Source organism: Seriola dumerili, unplaced genomic scaffold, assembly GCF_002260705.1.
Source record: "Seriola dumerili isolate Sdu_G_001 unplaced genomic scaffold, Sdu_1.0 BDQW01000432.1, whole genome shotgun sequence".
Taxonomy (NCBI): domain Eukaryota; kingdom Metazoa; phylum Chordata; class Actinopteri; order Carangiformes; family Carangidae; genus Seriola; species Seriola dumerili.
The window spans coordinates 1,416,281-1,438,152 of record NW_019174687.1 but is presented as its reverse complement, the minus strand read 5'-3'; the positions used below and the strand labels follow the sequence as shown (position 1 = coordinate 1,438,152).

The following is a 21,872-nucleotide window of genomic DNA, read 5'->3' as shown; positions in this document are numbered from 1 at the left end:
CCACTGTCCATCCAGGAAAAAGCGAGCTGTTTTCACTGCAAACTGTTCTCCTGTTGCTGTGACGGACTGAAGACACAACTGACAGGTGAACGGCAATGCACATTTACACATGTTTCTGCACTGTCGTGTAGTGTTGTCAAATATAAAGCTTCCAGGAGTTTTGTCCCCGGCTAGCGGCTGGCAAGTCGGAGGATGAACTACTAGCTACGTTAGCTAGGTAAAATAAGTTTAGCTAACTGTTAACAACGTTAATTTTAACCTAACGCTTTTGACGTTGCGCTTGGTCATTCAGCTTTACACAGTAATACGGGGAAATACATTCTCGCTTGTTTCAGACAACGACTGTTGATAACCATTGAAAACTCTGTCGGTTAACAAATGCTTTTAACGTTATCGTGGTTGATCAAGAACGTACCTAATGATGCCACATGGAACACTTTATTATAATCCAATACCCATTCTCCAGTTAGAAATCAACCCAGCGTGCATCACTTTCTTCAGTAAAATTCCAACTTGACGGCACCTCCCACTACAGTGTGTTCTGACGAGAGGTGACTGTATGAATACCAAGTGAATCACAACTTATTTACGTTGTTTTAGTGAAATAAGGTGATTTTGTTAAACTATACCTTTGCCGAATTGTTAAGTGGTTACTGACAATTAAACTGGGGTTTGCACTATGTTTTGTAGAGAATAAAGTGTTTGCTAAAAAGCAACACAAAATTAATCTATGACTATTTTGAACGGAAATCGGGACGGTAGTTTTGGAGGTTGTTGCATCACAGTGGCGAATAATTATCTACCGTCATCTGGTCCGTGATTTTCTGTATTTCTGTTTGTGTCGGTATGGACCCAAAGTGCCAAGCAAACTGAAGAGTGCTGGGAAGAGTTTTATAAATAGGTAGTGTGACATTAACGGCTGGATTCCTGACCTTGTCTTGATCAGACAGAAGCACTGCGCAGACTCAGAGGGAGGGTTCCACTGGAGTTCAGTGACTCTGGATGCGTTAACCTGCTCCAGTTATTGTGGACTGAAACTGACTGCAGGACTTGGTCCTGTGTGTACGTCTGGGCTACTGTATGGCTGCTACTGTGCTCTAACTACTGTTCAAATACTTTCCAGGGCCTCTATGGGTCCATTGAGTTCCAGGAAGTCCTTGGCAAAATAAAAAAGAAATGATTGCACATGCAGTTTAATTCTAATTCATCGAAACATTTTCATGTGAGTATAGAACAGAGTGTCTATTGAGTTACTGACATGGCAATCCATGTTTATGATACAGATATTAGTGCAATATGATGTCCCTGTTCTTTTTTTTTTCATTCTGCGCACTGTAAGGTAACAAACAGTACACACAGTCATTTGCAACATGTATTCCCATAATTCAATAGGCTAACATAGAGAGTGGTGTATGAAGTATTCAGAAATATAAGCAAAATTTACTCACAGTATAAAACGTAAATGCTTGTTATGCATAATGACTTATGTCAGAATGTTGTAATGTTGTATATAATATATGTAATATACCATCTGTTTGTTTAATATTTTAGTCTTTTAATGTGGAATTTTTGAAAAAGCTTTTAGCAGTTTCAACTGTCTGTTTGAACTCAGGTACACACTACGTGATATGTAAAGTATTAGGATAAACTTCATCATGCTGTGTTACAATAGTTTGCACAAAACATGTTGGTTGGGTCGTGAAACTGCCTAAAAATCCCTGTTTAACATTCAATACTTATTTTTTTAAATTAAGATAAACAAATACACACAACATATGAATAAATTAATTTAAAAATAAAACTCCCCACTTACATAAGAATAAACAAATCACACAAAATCAGTTATCAACATCAGTTCAGAGATGGATGCCTCACATTTACTGCCAAACCAGCACTAATCAAGACCAGGTCAAAACCAGGTATATCTCTGGACTGCATGTGGCCAGTGTGTACAATTAAGGACGTAGTTGAAAGAAAATAACTACTTGAAATGGAAAGTGGCTAAAGCTGCTTGAAAAGTTGAATGTTGAAAGATCATGTAATACGCCAATTAGCATATTCATGAGGTCATCATGTTGTATTTGCATCCTGCCTAGAATCAGCTGGTTTCAGTGTACTATCAGCTGGTTTCAGTCTAGTGTCAGCTGGTTTCAGTCTAATGTCAGCTGGTTTCAGTCTAGTATCAGCTGGTTTCAGTCTGGTGTCAGCTGATTTCAGCCTAGTGTCAGCTGGTTTCAGCCTACTGTCAGCTGGTTTCAGTCTCGTGTCAGCTGATTTCAGCTCATATATACAGTACTTTTATGCAGCTGAATTCACAATAAAGCTGTTCTCATTTACATTTTTTCTGTTTCTGTTTTCATGACGATGGAATAAATTCGAAGTGACTGAAACGTGGTCCATTAAGACTACATGTTAACAAGCAGTCACTTCCAAGCTGTTGCTCTGCTGCTGCTAAAGTAACTAATATTTACTGTAAAATGATCACTCGTCTCGTCTCGTCGTCTCCCGCTTATCCGGATCCGGGTCTAAAATGATCACTCAGAGAGAAAATTAGAAGCTCATTCACGTCTATGTCAGCTGCTGTGTGAACAACTGAATGAGAGGCATAGAGAGGTGTACCTGAGGATGGAAAGCCCAACCACTCGCTATCAGGACAAAACTGGCAACTCTTCTATGGAAAGTACCTCAAGTTTGTCCAAACAGTCATTAAATTTGTTGCTTAGTGTTTTTGTGAAAAAAAAAAAAACTCACTTAAGGCAACAGTGGCTGTAAACTTCCCTGTGATGAAGTAATAGAAACTGTTTGCACTAATTTATTTTGAAAGAACAGCGGCTGTTGGGAAAGTCAAACTCAGCCAGCCAACAATGATGTAACCTCATCACTCAGTCATGCAGCATTTGGGTGACCAATGGTGTAACCTCATCACTCACTCAGTCATGGACATTTGCATTTATAGGGCTGGCCATGTCCAGCCAAAGCACTGGGCACACACTCTTATTAAAACACTGTTATTCTCAAAGCATTGTTACCAATGAAATAATGCATAGTACCATTTTCAGTGGCAGGATATTGCAATACCTTTCTAGCATCAGTACACTGTGCAACACTACCCAACCATAAACTGTTGATACTTGTGTATCTATGTTGGCCCAGCTACATGAAATGAGACTGGCAAAGAAACAACTCTGGATTGTAACAAGGAAGTAAGGACATCCAGGGTTCAATAAAAACTACTATTCAAATTTGAAAATCATCATTTTTGACCATGGGTTTCTGCACTAATTTTTTTCAACGACAACAGTTCAGCCAGTATAACCTCAGTAGGTAAGATTAATCTGAGGTCTGTTGACCAAGCCTTGAATGTTATTGATTAGTTATTATGAGCGATCAGCAGTGGGTTGGATTTTCTGCTGTTTTTTTCTCTATCTACACAGTTTTAATCCTGTGCAGCAGGAATTTTTCGCATTGGACAAAGCAGAGACTGAGTTTGAATGTTTGAATGAATGTCTACTGTCAGTTCACCACAGTGTGGCCGTGAATTTCTCTGTATTCACAGCAAGCAGGCCCTCATTACTGAGGGATGTAATAGGCTTATTTGAAACTGGTAGATTGTTTTTACAACTCTCTTTCATCTTTGCAGGAGGCCGGGGATCAGTTAACTTTCGAGAGATCTTCTCAAGATGTTACCACAACACCTGAAGCAGATAAGAGTCCTAATGCTCAACGACAAGGAGAATTTAGAGAGGACGCTGTTCAGACTTGAACAAGGTAACGCTTCTTTACACAAATATCTTTGAATCTCTGAATGACTGAATCTACTGCAGTATTCAAAAACAAGGGTGGGGCTGCTTACACTTACTCACAACTCTTGTGTGTTCTTGTGTGTAGTGTTATGGAAGAGGATTCTACTGCAGCAGCCAACATGAATATCTACATGATATCTTTTAGACTGACGCTGCCTATAGTAGATATTTATTGCCAGTATTCAATAGCTTTTACATGTGATGTGTCATTAACAAAAGTCTAGAATTTTAATTGAATTTGAAATGTGCAGTCATAATGCACGTAAGTCTTGATCTTGTTCATACATGAGCATACGTAGGTCTTGATGAGTTTCAGTCCTTAAAACTACAATTGTCTTGTATATTCTGTGCATCACTGAGAGTCATGGATCTGCATGATGCATGTCATAGGAAATGAGAAATGCCGGGACAGTGTCAAGATCCATAGACTGCCCAGAGAAGCTCCTCTACCTCCTCTGGCTCACATACATCCTCAGAATACAACTGTGGCAGAGAAAGTATTTTCTCCTCAGCACCAGGAAGGTCCAAATATTTTTGATTGAGCACTGAAAACACTGAAGTCATCTTCCTGAAATCTGCAAATCCAAAAATGTAGGATGAAGCACTACACTTTAACTTTAAAGTGATCCCTGGTTTGCAGGATTTGGTCAGACTCTTTCTTCTTTAAACACTGAAGATCTTTGGCTTTCAACGGTGTTTGCTGTGTTTCACAACTACTTTTTAATATTTTCTGATGAGATAATGATGCACGGACACTTTACTGTTTTATGTATACTATGAAATTTAGAGAAGAAGAAAAGCAGGCAGGTTGGACGCTTGGTCTCAAACTTTGCATTTGCTCATCTTCAATCACATTTTCAGTCTCTCACTGGTGGTTTTATCTTCTCTAACAAACAACACCACCATTAACTTGGAGGCCTCACACTTGGTTTACTGAAATCCTGATGTAGGTAGTTCTCCAAATGTGTCTGGAAGAATGCATTGATTACATATGGAGTCTGGTCTTGGTCTGTTTGTGTGTGTGTGTTGGCTGAAGAAGGAGCAGCTAGTTGTGTCGAGGAGAGAAGTGTACCACTTGACATTTACAGCACTCTGAACCTGATAGGGATTTTGGGAGCTGCGTATTAAACTGGACTATATTTAGCCAACTGTGGAGGCCCAGGAAGTCTGACATTTCTCACAGACCCCGCTGTGACTCAGTATGTGTGTCGGCTGGAGTGTGAGGTATTCCTTTTGTATATTTCATAGTAGCAGAGCTGTGTCTTGGTATGAGTGTGTTTAGGATGGAAATGTCCTGTCGGTATGTTGCTCATAGTGACACTATGCACTTCGCTGCCTCTGGGGCTGGGGACGTTGGCCGCGGGCTCGCTTGCAAATTGCACCTCCACCTCCCTTTATCTTTATTATTATTATCACTATTATTATTGTTTTCCTTTTATTTAAAAAAAAAAATCTTCTTCTTTTTCTCATCATTGTAACACATTGGTCTTCCCACTTGCATTTACACTTACGGGCTGCTGTGGCTCAGGAGGTAGAGCAGGTCGTTCACAAATCAGAAGGTCAGTGGTTTGATCCCCAGCTCCTGTAGTCAGCGTGTCAGAGTGTTCTTAGGCAAGACACTGAACCCCAAATTGCCTCTGATTGTGTGGTGTGTGAATGGGTGAATGTGGCAATTGTAGTCTTGTAGACTAGTGCAGTCAATTTACTATTTACACATACTGTAGATGCATATGTGCCAACCACACACAAAACCTCACATAAACCAGCACAACTTATCTTGTATTTGTTAAATAAATGTAGCCTCCCACACCTTTACTGTAACTACATTGTTCAATATCATGAATTGTCTTAATGTTCTCTCAAGTCCACCATTGTTCACCTCTATCTTATGTCTTTTAATTTGTTATATTGCATCAATAACAACAATAACAACATGTTCTTTGTGTATATCTTGGTCAAAACATCTGTGTCCTTAGGTTTTGAACTGCAGTTCCGTCTGGGTCCGAGTCTTCAGGGCAGGAGGGTGACAGTGCACACCAACTACCCATCTGAAGGACAGAAGTTTGAACGAAACAACTTCCGTGTTTTACCATGGAGCTACCCAACAGGGAAGGAGGATGACTCTGATAAATTCTGCTCTCTGGACCTCAAAGTAGCTGGCTCCTATCAGTACTACTTTGGACGTGGGTAAGACCCTCCTGATAACCAACTACATACTGTTCATTCATACAGCAGCATTATGTGGCCCTCACAGACTGATCTGTGACTGGAACTGAATCCACCATACAATAATTTATGACTGATACAAATGCAAATGCAGTAACAAAACAACATGTCCTACTGTTAGAGTGATATAATGTAGTTTCCTTCCAAAATGAAGAGGGGGCTCCAATAAACTCAGCTCTGGCAAAATACAAAACCAAAGCAAATACATTTAAATTGATATCAGTTAGTTCTAAGATATCTGATTTTCAGTGTATAGTTTTGTTGCCATTGAATTTTAAACCATCTCTCAATTCTGCACTGCTGTGGCTTAATTTCATTGCTCTCCCCAGAGATCACTAGGGATGGGTACCGAGCCCTGGTATTGAACGGGCCCCGAGGCTACATTATTCAAGACTGCAGTATCAATAAGCTCTGACCTTAACGGTTCTGCTATCGGTACTGGAGCAGTCGCTTTTTTGTTTTTGTTTTTTTTTTTCTCCGCTAGATTATCTTGCACATTTATACAACTCTGTCCATCTATGTATAATATATTTTCACTATTCTCACAGAAGATGAGAGATCTCTTTTTGTCACTTGCCCCTCAGATGTAGTTGTCACAGAAAAAAAAAAACTTTGACTGCACGTCAGGATTTTTTGAGATGTTTGCTTTTGTAATACTCATTTCAGCCACAAGAAGCTGAAGTGAACCACTACTCCAGACTAAATTTGACTAAAAGCTTTTATGTTTCCTTCCAGGTTTCCTTTTCAGATTTCTTTATCTTTTATTTTTACTTCAAACCTTTCATCCAGAAAGCCTTGAAGGCAATGTCTCTGATGTACAGGAGCTGCATATGCTCTCATGCACACTCCGAATGACAGGCAAGAGAGGTCCAGTAAAGAGACAGACGGAGACAGTAAATACAACATTTCACTTGCCTCCCAGGGCTTGTTTTCACAGATAAAAAAACAAAAACTCAGAAAAGTTTTCTATAGCCATAACTGACGGCTGTGGATATGGTGGATTTCTGCGTTGTGTTGAATGAAATGAAGATGCTGTGACAGCGGGATCTCTTTGAAGTGAAAAACAATGAAACTGAATATTAATATTAATACTGCTCCTCTCCCACAGGAGAATTGTGGGCAGGGGTAAAGGCGAAATACTGCTTTATGGATACATAGTGCAGTGCGGTGTTAACTGTAATTTTGTAAATATATTTTGTTTTTGTTTTGTAATTAATAAACAACAGGAAACTGTACATATGACCCAGTTACAGGTGCTGTCTATTGATTTTATGTTTGGTTCATGGAGTTCGCGTCATCACAGCCCTGTGGCTTTCTGATGTTTTAACTGAACATGATAAAAGATATTGGATTGGCCCTGATCCAGATCCTGCTGCTCATTACTATTACTATTATTATTACACACTGTATTTTGATTGTTGCAGAGACACAGAGCGGTCAGGAGGAGGATACATCGTGGTTGATCCTGTTCTTCGTGTTGGAGCAGACAACCACGTCCTGCCATTAGACTGCATCACCATCCAGACCTACCTGTCCAAATGTCTGGGACACTTAGATGACTGGCCTGCTCGACTGAGAGTAGCCAAGGAGTCAGGTGTGTGCTCTTTTTTTTGTGGAAATTGTTTAAATGCCATACGAATTAGCGGAGTCCTTGAGTGGATAGTAGCCTGGTAGCCTCAGGAAAATAAAAAATATTGGAGAAACACATCAACTTATCATCTCAACTCAAAAGTGCTTATAACTTACAATGAGTTAAATGCACACAGCCTGTATTCAGAAACTGAGCCTTAAAAACCAGCCGTCAGGACTTCTGGAACTTTGTGATGTCACAACAAAGCAATCACAAGCCCCGCCCAGCTGGACCCACCATCCAAACCTAGCAGGATTTGGTTTCTCTGAGTGTTAACCTGAAATCTGCTACATTTTTATTCAACCTCTATAAAGAATAAGATAATATTCTTCTACTTCCTCTTGGATTACTTTTAATCACCACTTTTATGTTTGCTATGTATGCTTCCAATCTTACACTTGGACTTAAATACCCATAGTACCTCAGTAAAGCTGTGTCTAGTTCAATGCAAAATTAGTTTCAAACAAGACTTCATTACTTCAAATAACAGAGACATGGCTGCAACATAGTGATCAATGCCAGATACAGGATTTCTGCCTCTCTCTAATGAGTATTATAGTCTGTCCAGATCAAATGGTCGAGTTGATGGAGTAGCTGTTGTTTTTCAACAGCATTTTAACTGCTGTCCCATAACAGTGTGTGATATTATTAGTTTTGAGGTCATAGCCCTCTGAATTAAAAGTAAAACCCTGCGTATGGTTATCTATGGTCGTCCTGAGAACAGACCCACAATTTTTATCTGAGTTTCTATCTTCTATTATGCCTTTTTTTGACAGAATCTTTGTAGCTGGTGAATTGAATATTCATATAGACAAGCCAGCGAATTTTGAAATATAACAATTTCTTTTGACTTAATACAGCATATTACAAGGCCTACACATAATCACGGCCATATTTTAGATCTGGTGTTATTATTGGTGCATGTGATTTTATATTATGTGTCTGACCACTTGTAGATTGAATTTGACAGTGTCCTCCAGAGTGAGTCAGTAAATCAACCACAGATGGTGCGTTCTCACATGTTGATAATGTGGTGCACCATCTTAACTCTACCTCAGATAAGGCTGCACCCCCAGAGTGAAGCGTAGTAAAGTTCTCCTTCTATCATTGATGACATTCACACTTTTAGAAGAGAATGCATGAGAGTGGAGCGCAGGTAGAGAAAGACAAAGCTCCAGGTGTTATGGCTGTTATCCCTGATCAGGGTTTCCCACCATTCAGAATGCACCTTATTGTTAATGTTAGTATTACACAGTATGTTGCCTTATTAATGCTGTATAATGTGTTTCAGTAACTGTTTCCTTGTTGTTGCCCTCTTCCAGGATACACCATGATCCACTTAACTCCTCTGCAGACTCTCGGAGAGTCCAGGTCCTGTTACTCTTTAGCCGACCAGCTGACCTTCAGCCCTGAGTACAGCCCAGTGGGTCGGAGCTACAGCTGGACAGATGTGGGGGCGCTGGTAGAGAAGATGAGGAAAGAATGGAACATGCTATGTATTACCGATGTGGTTTATAATCACACTGGTGAGTATGTTACTGTATATTTGTGTCCAACACGTACAACAGCCCAAGCAGAGTGAAAGAACTCTTCTCTGAATGATTAGTTAAAGCCCAAATGATTAGCTGATTCATGAAGCCAATTTATTATTTAATTTTCAAGCTAATTTCTTCCTCTAGCCTCTAAAATGTGAGAATGTGATGTTTTGTCTTCTTTGTCATATATGATATTCAACCAGACATCGTCTGTATTTTGGATTGTTGGCAGGATATATGAAGCATTTTGATGATGTCACCGTGGCCTTCAGGAAACAGTGATGGGAATTTTTCACTATTTTCCCACATTTTATAGACAAAACTGTTCATCAAGAAAATCATACTTCTCGTGTGATTGGTCCACTTAGACGGCTGCTGCAATACCTGTCCATAATTTAATTGGCAATACACACTCACTCCAGCACTAACACTGGGTAGTTCCTCCCTCTGCTCTCAAACATGCACTTGGAGCCTGTGTGTTAGCCTTGAACTACTCTTTTCCTACTCTCTACATACAGCCCCTTGTAAATGATGGCTGATGTGCAGCTCGTGCCATACTTCATCTACAGAGACGTAACAACACAAATCACAACATTAGACATCTTTTAGGTTATATGATGAGAGGTGTGAATAAATCTTCAGTTTGTTAAGAAACTGTGGACACATTTAGGTTATAAATGTGGAACACTGTGGAGGATTTACCAGGCTGTAAGAAAGAAGCTTCTCTGCAGAGCCTCATGTAAGAGACATCCATGATGCATGACAAAGTTATACAACACACAACATGTTGCAAAGAAGCTTTGACCTTCTGAGGCTGTATTGTAATGTTCCACCTGACTTATCCAAAGATCTATGTGCATTTTCCCCTCACTCTGCTTGTGCATAACAGACACGTTGCATGCCAGCCTATGTATACTACATCCAATCCAATCCAGCTTTATTTATAAAGCACTTTAAAAAACAACCAGAAGGTACCTAAGTGCTGTACATGATAAAATTATAAACACAAGATAAATTAAAAGACATAAAACATCAATAAAAACATATATATAATAAGAGAAAACAAAAAATAACATAAAAGGCCAAGGTCAAAGGCCATGGAAAAGACATGGGTCTTAAGAAGGGATTTAAAAACAGACTAGGAAGACGCCTGTCTAATGTGCAGAGACAGATCGTTCCACATTTTAGGGACTGCCACAGCGAAAGCACGGTCCCCTCTGAGCTTGCGCTTCGTTTTTGGCACCCTCAGGAGCAGCTGATTAACTGAACTGAGAGAGCGGGTGGGAGAATATGGGTGCAGCAATTCAGAGAGGTAGGGAGGGGCGAGACCATTGAGAGATTTAAAAGCATATAAAAGAATTTTAAAATGAATCCTAAAATGTATGGGCAACCAGTGGAGTGAGGCTAAAATGGGGGAAATGTGGTTATGTTTGCGTGTGCCAGTTAAAAGACATGCAGCAGCATTTTGTACCATTTGGAGACGGTTGATGGAGGACCCACTAACCTACTATATAATATGGCACCACTGTGTTTGCTATTCAATCGCGCAATCACTTTCTGCTGCCTCAACATAACAGTGCACCAACAATACACCTGACCACACCTCATTTTAAGACCAACATGCCCATGGGCGCTCAGATCAGCACAAGTGTATTTGCTATTTAAACAACATTGGCTATGGATGGGAAAATGACAACTGTGTCAGTCTGAAAATAACCAAGACACTTGTGCTGCACTTTGCGCTGGGTGTAAAATAGGGCCCTAAGTGATGAAAATTCCCTTGAGGTGATCATTAGCAGGTAGGGTCTGCTGTCCATTGGCTTTTTCATTTTCACAGTTCATTAACCCTTTTCTATACAGACAGTATATTTGATAGGTTTATCCAACATGGGTAAGTTCAACCCAGATTGAACTTGTTTTGATCCCTAAAGGGAATTGGGTCCTTGGAATACATATTTAACATTTAATAAAGACAATGATAAATACATGTGTGCCACAACTAATTCAATGCCTAAGCATTTAGTTTGACAGCGGCAGTGTAAACTATATAGGAAAGAGACAGTGCTGGAATTAATAGACATTGGCAGCAATGAATGAACAAGGTTGAAATAAATAAAAGCAATTAGATTTATTTTTATCATCTCCTGCACAATGTCATTAGAATATATACAATTAACATCCATCAGGAGCACCAGACTCAACTTAGCACTACGATATATGTGGCCCTAATGAGAATTCAGTTACTGCTGGAGCACACCAGTTCACCACCATCACACTAGAGGCCTTAGACATACAGTATTAAGTCCAACTGTGTATGCTAATGGATACACAGTGGCAAGAAAAAGCTACAGGGTATTCTGCACTGGTCTGATCTTCATTAAGTCCCAAGAGTAAACAACAACAAGCTAATATTACACGATCAATTATTCTGTATACCTTCCATGTCTTTATTGAATACAGCCATTAAACATTCATAGTACGTTTAGAAAAAGTAAGTGAACTTTAATTATTTCATTATGCATTTGAAAGTTAGACAGGTGGACAGGTCCAGGGCTAGATCTGCACCTAGAACATGGCAGTTATGTGGTATGTCTCTCAGACCACGAGGCTACCCAGATGCCCTGCGGGTATCAAATTAAAGTTGCTGGATTGAAGAAACATTGTTGCACCCACTTTGAGATTAAATTACTGCTCATGTATAATTTACTTTTAAGGCTCTATGTATAAGACTAGGAATTTTCCTAATGATTAATTTCCCTGTCGAATAAATAGAAATTTAAATTTTGCCTTGTCAGAAAACAGTCAGAATTTAGCACAATTTGATTAGCATCACAGCTTCTGCAAGTGAACGATGTCCTATTGGTTCGTAGAGAGTGGCTAACATTAGCAGTGCTAGCACCAGCAACCTTCTTACTTTAGAGGTTAACGTGCTATTATTTCTGTGCTGAATGTGCTCCATTGCAATGGTGAGTGGTTATATGCCAGTTTACTCTGAAAAGCTATATACCAAATTATATTAATTTTCTAGATCAAATTACTGCCAAACCGCGCTGGTTTTACGAGATGTCATTTGTCCCACTTTCCACCTTACTTGTTCTTGCTACCTGCTGGGGCTGCAGCCCCACCTGGTGGCTGGTGGCTGTGTAACATTTTAGACGCAACAGTTAGCCAAGGTTGTATGTTAAAAAAATATTAATAATTAGTTTAACAGACCAGCGGGGGTGGCAACATTTAATCGTTAAGTGAACTAATCATTCAAATCCTTATATCCTTATCTTTATAAGACTGTGGTGAATTCAACTTTCAGAATATAGTAACTCACAGTCTCTTTGTTTTTATTTCTTTTTCTCTCTCTCTCTCTCTCTCTCTCTCTCTCTCTCACTCACACACACACACACACACACACACACACATTGTCAGGTTAAGACTAAGGACTCATTCAAGTGTAGCTGAAAATTGACAGATGTGGTGACTTACTTTAGAAAGTTAAGATAAATACAGATTCATGTGGTTATGGTTGTTTGTTAGTGTTCAGTCAGTAATGTTCAGTATGTTGTCAGATTAAAGTGCATAAAAAGGGTTTTAGCTTATGAATAAAAACTAAAACTCACATGAAGTTTGAGTGAAAGGACACTGAAGCTCTGTACTGTATGTGCTCTCCTATATTAGGACCACAGGCTTCTTGTGCACTCATCTACCCTCATGACCTCATCCTCTCTCCCTCTCAGAAAAGGTCAGGCAGTAAAATAAGCCTGATTAAAAGGTTAGGCAGAGTAACCGGCTGATTTACAGTTTGACTAAGTAACAAATTGTCTGACAGAAAAATCACTGCACATTCATGCTGCCAATCTCCTGTTCTACCACAGCCCAAATGTGTTCTACTGGATCCAAGTCTGGAGACTTGGGGGGCCACTGAAGTTCACTGAACTCACTGTGTGTAACATGCAAATCTCTAGACAGAGATCAGAGCAGCAACATCACATAAAGCTGACACCTTCAACTAAAGTTTCACTGAATCTGAATATGACACCAACATGAAAATGTACACTGCTTAGAAAAATTAAGGGAACACTTAATCATCACAGTATTACACCAAGTCACTTAAACCTCAGGGATATCAATCTGTCCATTTAGGAAGCAAAGGAAGTGATTGAGAATCAATTTCACCTGCTTTGGTGCAAATGGAAGTGGCAACAGGTGCAATGGAGAGTCAAAAGCAAGACAACCCCCAAACAAGGAATGGTTTTACATGTGGTGGCCACAGACAGTTGCTCTCTCATGATCCTTCCTGACTGATTCGTCTCTGATTTTGTGTTTTGCTAGTGTCCTAGCATGAGATGGTACCTGCAGCCCAATAAGGTTGCACAGGTAGTCCAGCTACTCCAGCATGGCACATCCATACATATGGTTGCAAGAAGGTTTGATGTGTCTCCCGGCTCAGTCTCGAGCATGGAGGAGATACTAGGAGACCGACCGTTACTGGACAGGGCTGTAGAAGGGCATCAACCCAGCAGCAGGACCGGTACCTGCTCCTTTGTGCAAGGAGGAACAGGAGGAGCATTGCCAGAGCCCTAAAAATTACCTCCAGTAAGCTACTGGAGTGCATGTTTCTGACCAAACTGTCAGATGATGATGGACACATCATTAAACGAGAACTCAACAGCTTCACTATTAAGCCATGCAAAGGTCTCTAGATAAGATTAACCAATATGATGTTTAACAAACTCCCGCCCATCCGGATCCGGATCGCTGGGGCAGCAGCCTCAGCAAAGAGGTCCAGACAGCCCTCTCCCCAGCCACTTCCACCAGCTCTTCCAGGAGAATCCTGAGGCGTTCCAAGGCCAGCCGAGAGATATAATCCCTCCAGCGGGTCCTTGGTCGGCCCAGAGGCCTCCTCCTGGTGGGACATGCCTGAAACACCTCCCCAGGGAGGTGTCCGGGAGGCATCCTCACCAGATGCCTGAACCACCTCAACTGGCTCCTCTCGACATGGAGGAGCAGCGGCTCTACTCCAAGTCCCTCCCGGATGACCGAGCTCCTCACCCTATCTCTAAGGCTGAGCCCAGCCACCTTGCGGAGGAAACTCATTTCGGCCACTCGTATTCGCGATCTCGTTCTTTCGTCATTACCCAAAGCTCATGACCATAGGTGAGGGTTGGAATGTAGATCGGCCGGTAAATCGAGAGTTTCGCCTTCCGGCTTAGCTCCCTCTTCCCCACAACGGACCGATTCAACGCCCGCATCACTGCTGACGCCGCCCCAATCCGCCTGTCGATCTCCCGTTCCATCCTACCCTCACTCATGAACAGGATCGAGATACTTAAACTCCTTCACCTGAGGCAAAGCCTCCCCCCCGACCTGGAGCGGGCAATCCACCCGTTTCCGGCTGAGAACCATGGCCTCAGACTTGGAGGTGCTGATCTTCATCCCAGCAGCTTCGCACTCAGCTGCGAACTGCCCAAGCAAGAGCTGAAGGTCGGTGCTCGATGAAGCTAAGAGGACCACATCATCCGCAAAAAGCAGAGACGAGATCCTCCTGCCACCGAACCCAAACCCCTCCACCACCCGGCTGTGCCTAGAAATTCTGTCCATAAAAGTTATGAACAGAACCGGTTACAAAGGGCAGCCCTGACCGAGTCCAACCCTCACCGGGAACTGGTCCGACTTACTGCCAGCTACGCGAACCAGGCTCACACTCCTTTGGTACAGGGACTTAATGGCCGCTAACAAGGGACCATCCACCCCATACTCCCGGAGCACCCCCCACAGGGAGCCCCTGGGGACAGGGTTGTAAGCCTTCTCCAAATCCACAAAACACGTGGACTAGATTGGCAAACTCCCATGCTCCCTCCAGCACCCTAGTGAGGGTAAAGAGCTGGTCCACAGTTCCACGTTCAGGACGAAAACCACATTGCTCCTCCTCGATCTGAGGTTCGACTACAGACCGGACCCTCTTTTCCAGTACCCTGGCATACACCTTACCGGGGAGGCTGAGGTGTGTAATTCCCCGGTAGTTGAAACACACCCTCTGGTCACCCCTCTTAAATATGGGGACCACCACCCCGGTTTGCCACTCCAGAGGCACTGCCCCCGATGTCCACGCAATGTTGCAGAGGCGTGTCAACCAAGACAGTCCTACAAGACCCAGAGCCTTGAGATACCCAGGGCGGATCTCATCAACCCCCGGGGCTCCGCCACCGCGCAGCTGTTTCACTACCTCGGCGACTTCTGCCCCAGATATTAGACCATCCATCCCCCAGGTCTCTTGACTCTGTTTACTCCACGGAATACGTGTTGGTGGGATTGAGGAGCTCCTCAAAGTATTCCTTCCACCGTCCGACTATATCTTCAGTTGACGTCAGCAGCTCCCCGCCCCCGCTGTAAACAGTGTGAGCGAGTTGCCGCCTTCCTCCCCTGAGGCGCCGGACGGTTTGCCAGAACCTTTTTGGAACCGATCGATAGTCCTCCTCCATAGTCTCACCGAACTCCTCCCACGCCCGAGTTTTTCCCTCAGCAAACGCTTCCTAGATAATAGATCAGTTCAAGTATAAAGCCTGTAAATGGTAAAAACTGCACTAAAATTGCATAGAAAATTCAGAATGGCTGACTTCCTTCCTGAGTCTTGGGATGTCACATGTGTGCATTTCATACATGATAAACACAGCACATGATAAACGTCTGTTTTCATTCAGTGCTTTAAAACTTGATCTTTAACTTAATGTAATTCAAATTCTGCCACAATCTTTTTTTCAGTGAATTAATGAAAGGCAGTTCAGTCCAGCTTTAAATACAGTCCACTACAGAATTTATTCATCACTATTAAGTCTGTGTTCAGGTTAGGTTGGGGTTAAAACATAACACTCTGAAGAGTGTTATATAAATAAGTAAAAAAAAATGAAAAGACAGGGAATGGACCTTCAACACAGGGAGGCAGCGGGAGTTTTGATTATTATAAAATTCTCCTGACTACCATTTACTCTTCCAACTGTTGGATAAAAAGGGAATAAAATATGTTAAACTGACAATTTCTCCAATAAGAACAAAGTTAGAATAAAGAATATGTAAAAGAAATCAATTAATAAATAGAATTATAAATAGGAAAAATAAATGTGGAACATAGAGATACCGTTATTAAAACGTATAAGCACTAGGATAAAATAAGACAAAACAGGGTTAGTAATGATTAAAATACATAAATGAGACATGCAATTTATATAAAATGTATGGAAAAAAATCACACTAAATCAAGTAATATAAGAACATTTTAGAAATCCAGTTAGTAAAATAAGTTTTCATCTTACATGCTCACGGTATATGTATGTAATAAATAAATTAAATTTTAAATTTTAACAGAAATGGTTAAGTGCCATTAATTGATAAATATATTATTGAATTATAAGTTAAAAGTTCAGGTTAGGGTTAGCACCTCACACCTAGAACTATTAAATCAGATGTTGTTAGAATAGCTAAATGGTGGTGATTTTAATTCTTTGTTTCTCTTTTCTTTACAGCTGCCAATAGTGTGTGGATACGGGAACATCCAGAGTGTGGCTACAACCTGGTGAACTCCCCCCACCTGCGTCCAGCCTGGGTCTTAGACAGAGCTATCTGGCATTTAACCACCAGAATCGCAGACGGACGCTACACGGCTAAAGGACTTCCTCCTGATATTACCAATGAGAGCCATCTGAATGTGAGCACACAGCCAGGCACACACAGCACACCTGTACAGATTTCATGACTGGCATTTCCTGACTGTGCTATAGAGGTTGCACATGTGATTAGACAGCATTAATTAGTGTTAACATCACACTTGGTCACTGGGATGTTACAGAGACCTTAACACGACATTTTACAAACCTTTGACAAAAGGTGACATGGAGCAAAAAAAAGGTGTAAATAGAATGTCTTTATGAAAACATATGTAACGGTGTGTTTGCCAAACTCTTAATGGCCTACTGCTAATGTAAATTGTCAGTTTTTTCAACAACATTTTGCAAGCAATGACAGCTATAGTAACAAAGGCTCATTTAATAATGGTGACAAATAATAGTAATATAGTAATATGAAAAAGCATGTGTAATAGTAGATATGAAAATGCATGTGTTTCCTTATTCCTCTCTCTGTATGTTGATTTGTGTGTATCAGGCCATCCGCAGTGTGTTGTGGCAGGACGTGTATCCTCAGATCAAACTGTGGGAGTTCTTCCAGGTCAAAGTGAACAATGCTGTGGAGCAGTTCAGAATCCTACTGCAAAATGGTATGTAGATCAGCGATGCTTAATATAGTGTTAATACGTATTACTGCAAACTTTATAATGGTTTTCAGAAAAGGCCTCAGTGTGTCAAGTGTCCAGGTCAGTGTGTTTGGTAGCTGTCTGAGCCCAAAACGGTCTCTGAGATTAAATGTAGAAAACAGAAAAAATCATCTTGAAGCAAAAAAACTTAATTGACATTGAGGTGTGTCTGTTCTGTCAGACACCTGAATAAAGCTTTTGTTTTAATAAAGTGTCACAGCTTTGTACAGTATTCCAACTCTGAACTGATGGAGAATATACAGTGGACTGTACTGAACTGACGGATACATGTTTGTTGCCATGTCAAAGGAATTCAAACCATAGATAAAATGGACATGAACACTTGGTGTCAAATGACTGTTCAGTGATCTGTCATTGAAGAGACATTTGACACCAAGCCTTGGCTGTTCTCATCAGTTACAGAGCTGCTAGTGGGAAATTTTATAGTCATAAAGCAAAGTATTTTAAATCAACTCCCTAATTTAAGTTGTTTCTAATTGATATTGAATGTGACTGTATAACAAACAAAAGGTACTTGTCGGAAGTTAATTTCCATTCTGAAATGCTTGTGTGAAGAGGTCTCGCACTTCAGTTATATATAGTTATATTTGTCTTCTTTAATAGAAATTTTGACTTGTTTTTTCTAACAACTGGTGTCTGATTGTTTGTACATTTTCAAAGTTAAATAAATGGAAGTTTTGAGAAGAAAAAAAATCTCCTAATATAGAAACATTTACTTTAAATGCTACGTAAGAGACTTAAAATCTCCTTTGCATGTTTAGGCACCAAGCCAGACCACAGTAAGACTGAAGGGAAGAAGGGCCTAAAGATCATCCAGGACCCACATTACCGTCGTTATGGCAACACAGTGGACATGGACTCTGCTCTGGAGACATTTGTACCTCACAGGTCTGAGCCACAATCACAAGCTGTTGGTGGTGTTGTCTGTTTTTTGTATGAAGTGACAGTTTTAATGTTTGTTTGAGTTCTTTCATGAATTCATGCTTACTTATTTAAAAATAGTCAAGGGATGCATGCAGAATGAAGAGAGAGAGAGAGAACTACAGGAGAGAGAAAGTACAAGTTACAGGACATAAAGTAGTGTAATATAAATGCTAAGAAAGAGAGCTCAATGCATCATGGGAGTCCCCCCAGCAGTCTAGATCTATAGCAGCATCACTAAGGGCTGGTCCAGGACTCTTTATCAAAGCTTTATCAAAGAGACAGTTTGAAGCCTGATCTTAAATGTAGAGAGGGAGTCTGCCTCCTGGACCCAGCCTGGGAGCTGGTTCCACAGGAGAGCAGCCTGATAGCTGAAGGCTCTACCTCCCATTCTAGTCTCAGAACTCTAGGAACCACAGTAGGCCTGCATTTAGAGTGCAGTGTTTGGTTGGGATAATAGGGAACTATGAGCTCTCTAAGATATGATGGTGTCTGACCATTAATGTCTTTGTAGGTGAGGAAGAGGAATTTATAGGGAGCTGATGAAGCTAACACAGAGGAGATGTGATCTCTTCTAGTTCCTGTCAGTACTCTGCTGCAGCAGTTTGCTTTTCACTGAGTTACTGGGACATCCTGATTATAAAGACTTACAGTACTCCAGTCTAGAGGTAACAAATGCATAGACTAGTTTTCACTTCCTTTGGAGACAGGATGTTTCCAATTCTCACAATAATATATACTACTGTACTGTGTACAGTTATGTCCAGTATGTATACATATAAGTATGCGGACCTTTGCAGAACTAGAGTACTGTTATTTTCTGTTTGATGTTTCCTCTCTCGCTATAGTTCCTCCCCACATCACATTGAGGAGTGCTGTGGTTGGCTGAGACAGAAGCTGAACGAGCTGAATGAAGAACAGAATCACATTGTACATCAGCATCAGGAGCAGGCAAGTTTGTGTGTAATGCAGCAGACAAGGCTACTGCTAATGGCACCAGCAGCCATGTGTGAGTGCACATGGGAGCCAGCTGGACCCAACATGACATCTATTGCCATGGCTGCCAGAGCAGTCAGGGAGGAGAATCTGAAATGTCAGAATGCCTTATGTCATCTGTACCAAAGGTTCATTATTTCTTCTACACTAACCACCAAAGTAGTGCATTGTTAACATCAGGACATACTGTATGCTGCATAGTATTAGTGTACAGAGGGGAACTTCCAAATTTAGGGTTATCATTTTTCATCATGTTGTCCTTCTCTTTCCCTCCAGGCTGCCAACTGCGTTGTGGGAAATGTAGTGTACGAGCGTCTGGCCGACCACGGCCCAAAACTGGGTCCTGTTACCAGGAAGAACCCTCTGGTTACCAGGTAATGGATTTAAAGAGGTGGATTTGGAGAGAAAGAAAAAGAATGGCACAGATACAAGAAAAGGAGAGGTTAAGGTCTGGAAAGATAGATAATAAAGATTAATGTGTTGGTTTACAGGTCTCTATAAACAGTAGGATTAATTGACTGTCGACCATAATTCATGGACATTTAGCTGCAGTTTTTAACACTACCTTGTTTTTTACCACAGTATTCATCAGAAAGGACAGAATTATTTTTTTGATTTATTATTTTTCATACCTAGTTTGGGAGTCTGGGTTATTCTGAATGAAAGTGTTAGCCTGACAGATCCATTAATTAACATTCCCATTCTTGGTGCCGACTACCACACATTAGACAGTCTTTTAGAACATTAGAATTTGTAGCCCCAGGATATCCTTCCATATGTTTGCTTGCTCTAAAACTGTATTACGCCGGGAACACACTGCCTGCTTTCTGTGTACATGGCAGCTGTGTCGCTGAACTGCTGCGGCTCACGTGTGTTCTCATGTGAGCTCTATCTCTCTAAATAGAGTTTACCGGTGACTGGAATTTTTGATTTCTTTTCATTTTAAATTAATTTCTGATTTATTTTTGACAGAAAACATTGCTAAAGTATCACTGTCTCCACTTACAGCTGCTTAAATGGTTAAAAAATATAATAATTATAATTTTTCATGTCTGTGTCATATTCAGATCCAGCCTAAACATAGAAACTATAGTGGATTGTGTCCGTTCTATATGATGCTGCTGGTATGATGTCATCAACAGACACAGCCGCGACGTGTAAGACATCTCACGCAGGCAGTGTGTCGCTCTAACCCGTTAACATGGGCACCGAAATTAAAACCAAGACGTTCCGCAGCCGCCACACACACACACCACAGGGTGTTTCTGGCATTAGTGTTGACGTAGCCTTGTTCCAAGCTGTACCTACAGGACATCCTTTTAAATCAACCTTAACAGGTGCTGCATTTTGTAACTTTAATGAGTCAAATTTCGCTATATTCCATTTGAATATTTTTTTTTGATTTATATCATGTTTGTTAAACTACTGTACTACCAAATTCAAAAACAAGCTTACGCATTGGACTGATCAATATACTGGTAGGTTGACAGAGGACAAGCCTGTTTACACCTGACTACAACCCGAGGAGGCTAATTTGAATAGAAACATGCGTCAGGGATACAGTTGCAATCAAAATTATTCAACCCCCATTGCATTTTAAGTTTATTGGCAAAATTTTAAATTTTTCAGGTGTTTGCAATAAACAAATTACAGGAGAACAGTTTAGACAGTTAAATAAAACTAATATTACAAGGATTTTATCCAAATTCAACACTAAATCCTACTTTCAATGACTACTGCAGTCTCAAAAATATTCAACCCCCTGGATAGAATTCATCATAAGAGCACACATTTGCAAATCAGGTGTGGTCTCAAGCACACCTGATGCAGCCAATCAAGGGCTTCATTAGTTGCAGCAGGTGTGCTTGAGATAGAACACCTCAAATACCTGGACTGTTGACGGAGATGTTTCATTGCATGTTAGAAATATGGCTAAGTAAAGGAATTGTCTAAAACGTTCAGAGAAGAGATCATTGCCTTGTACAAACAAGGAAAAGGATACAAAAAGATAGCAAAGGCACTGAATGTTCCTAGAGATATAGTTGGAAGCATAGTTTGCAAGTTTAAAGTTAAGGAACAGTGGCTACACTACCTGGACGCGGCAGAAAGAGGAAGCTATCAACGGCTGCCACCAGAGTCCTGAGGAGGCAGGTGGTCAAAAACCCTCGACTGACCGCAAAAGACCTGCAGCAAGACTTGGTGGCAGCAGGCACTAAGGTTTCAGTTTCCACAGTAAGGCGCATACTAAACGCTGAAGGGCTCTATGCCTGAACTCCCAAGATGTACACCACTACTGACCCAAAGGCACAAGAAAAGTCGGCTCCAATTTGCTCAGAACTATATAAATAAGCCAAAGAGGTTTTGGGATTCTGTTCTGTGGAGCGATGAAACAAAACTGGAACTTTTCGGGCCTATGGATCAGTGGTGTGTCTGGAGGAGGAAGA

At 41.0% G+C, this 21,872-nt stretch overlaps 1 protein-coding gene across 1 annotated transcript in view; it reads left to right on the top strand.

Moving 5' to 3' along the window:
- agl (amylo-alpha-1, 6-glucosidase, 4-alpha-glucanotransferase) overlaps positions 1-21,872 on the top strand; it is a 40,127-nt gene continuing 18,255 nt past the window's right edge. Inside the window, exons 1-10 of the mRNA XM_022761805.1 lie at positions 1-85; positions 3,641-3,768; positions 5,780-5,990; positions 7,454-7,623; positions 8,982-9,185; positions 16,706-16,887; positions 17,343-17,454; positions 18,273-18,399; positions 19,281-19,383; positions 19,705-19,802. Of these exons, the coding sequence (XP_022617526.1) occupies positions 3,681-3,768; positions 5,780-5,990; positions 7,454-7,623; positions 8,982-9,185; positions 16,706-16,887; positions 17,343-17,454; positions 18,273-18,399; positions 19,281-19,383; positions 19,705-19,802 (1,295 nt within the window). The 5' untranslated portion in view covers positions 1-85; positions 3,641-3,680. The remainder of the gene's footprint in view (positions 86-3,640; positions 3,769-5,779; positions 5,991-7,453; positions 7,624-8,981; positions 9,186-16,705; positions 16,888-17,342; positions 17,455-18,272; positions 18,400-19,280; positions 19,384-19,704; positions 19,803-21,872) is intronic.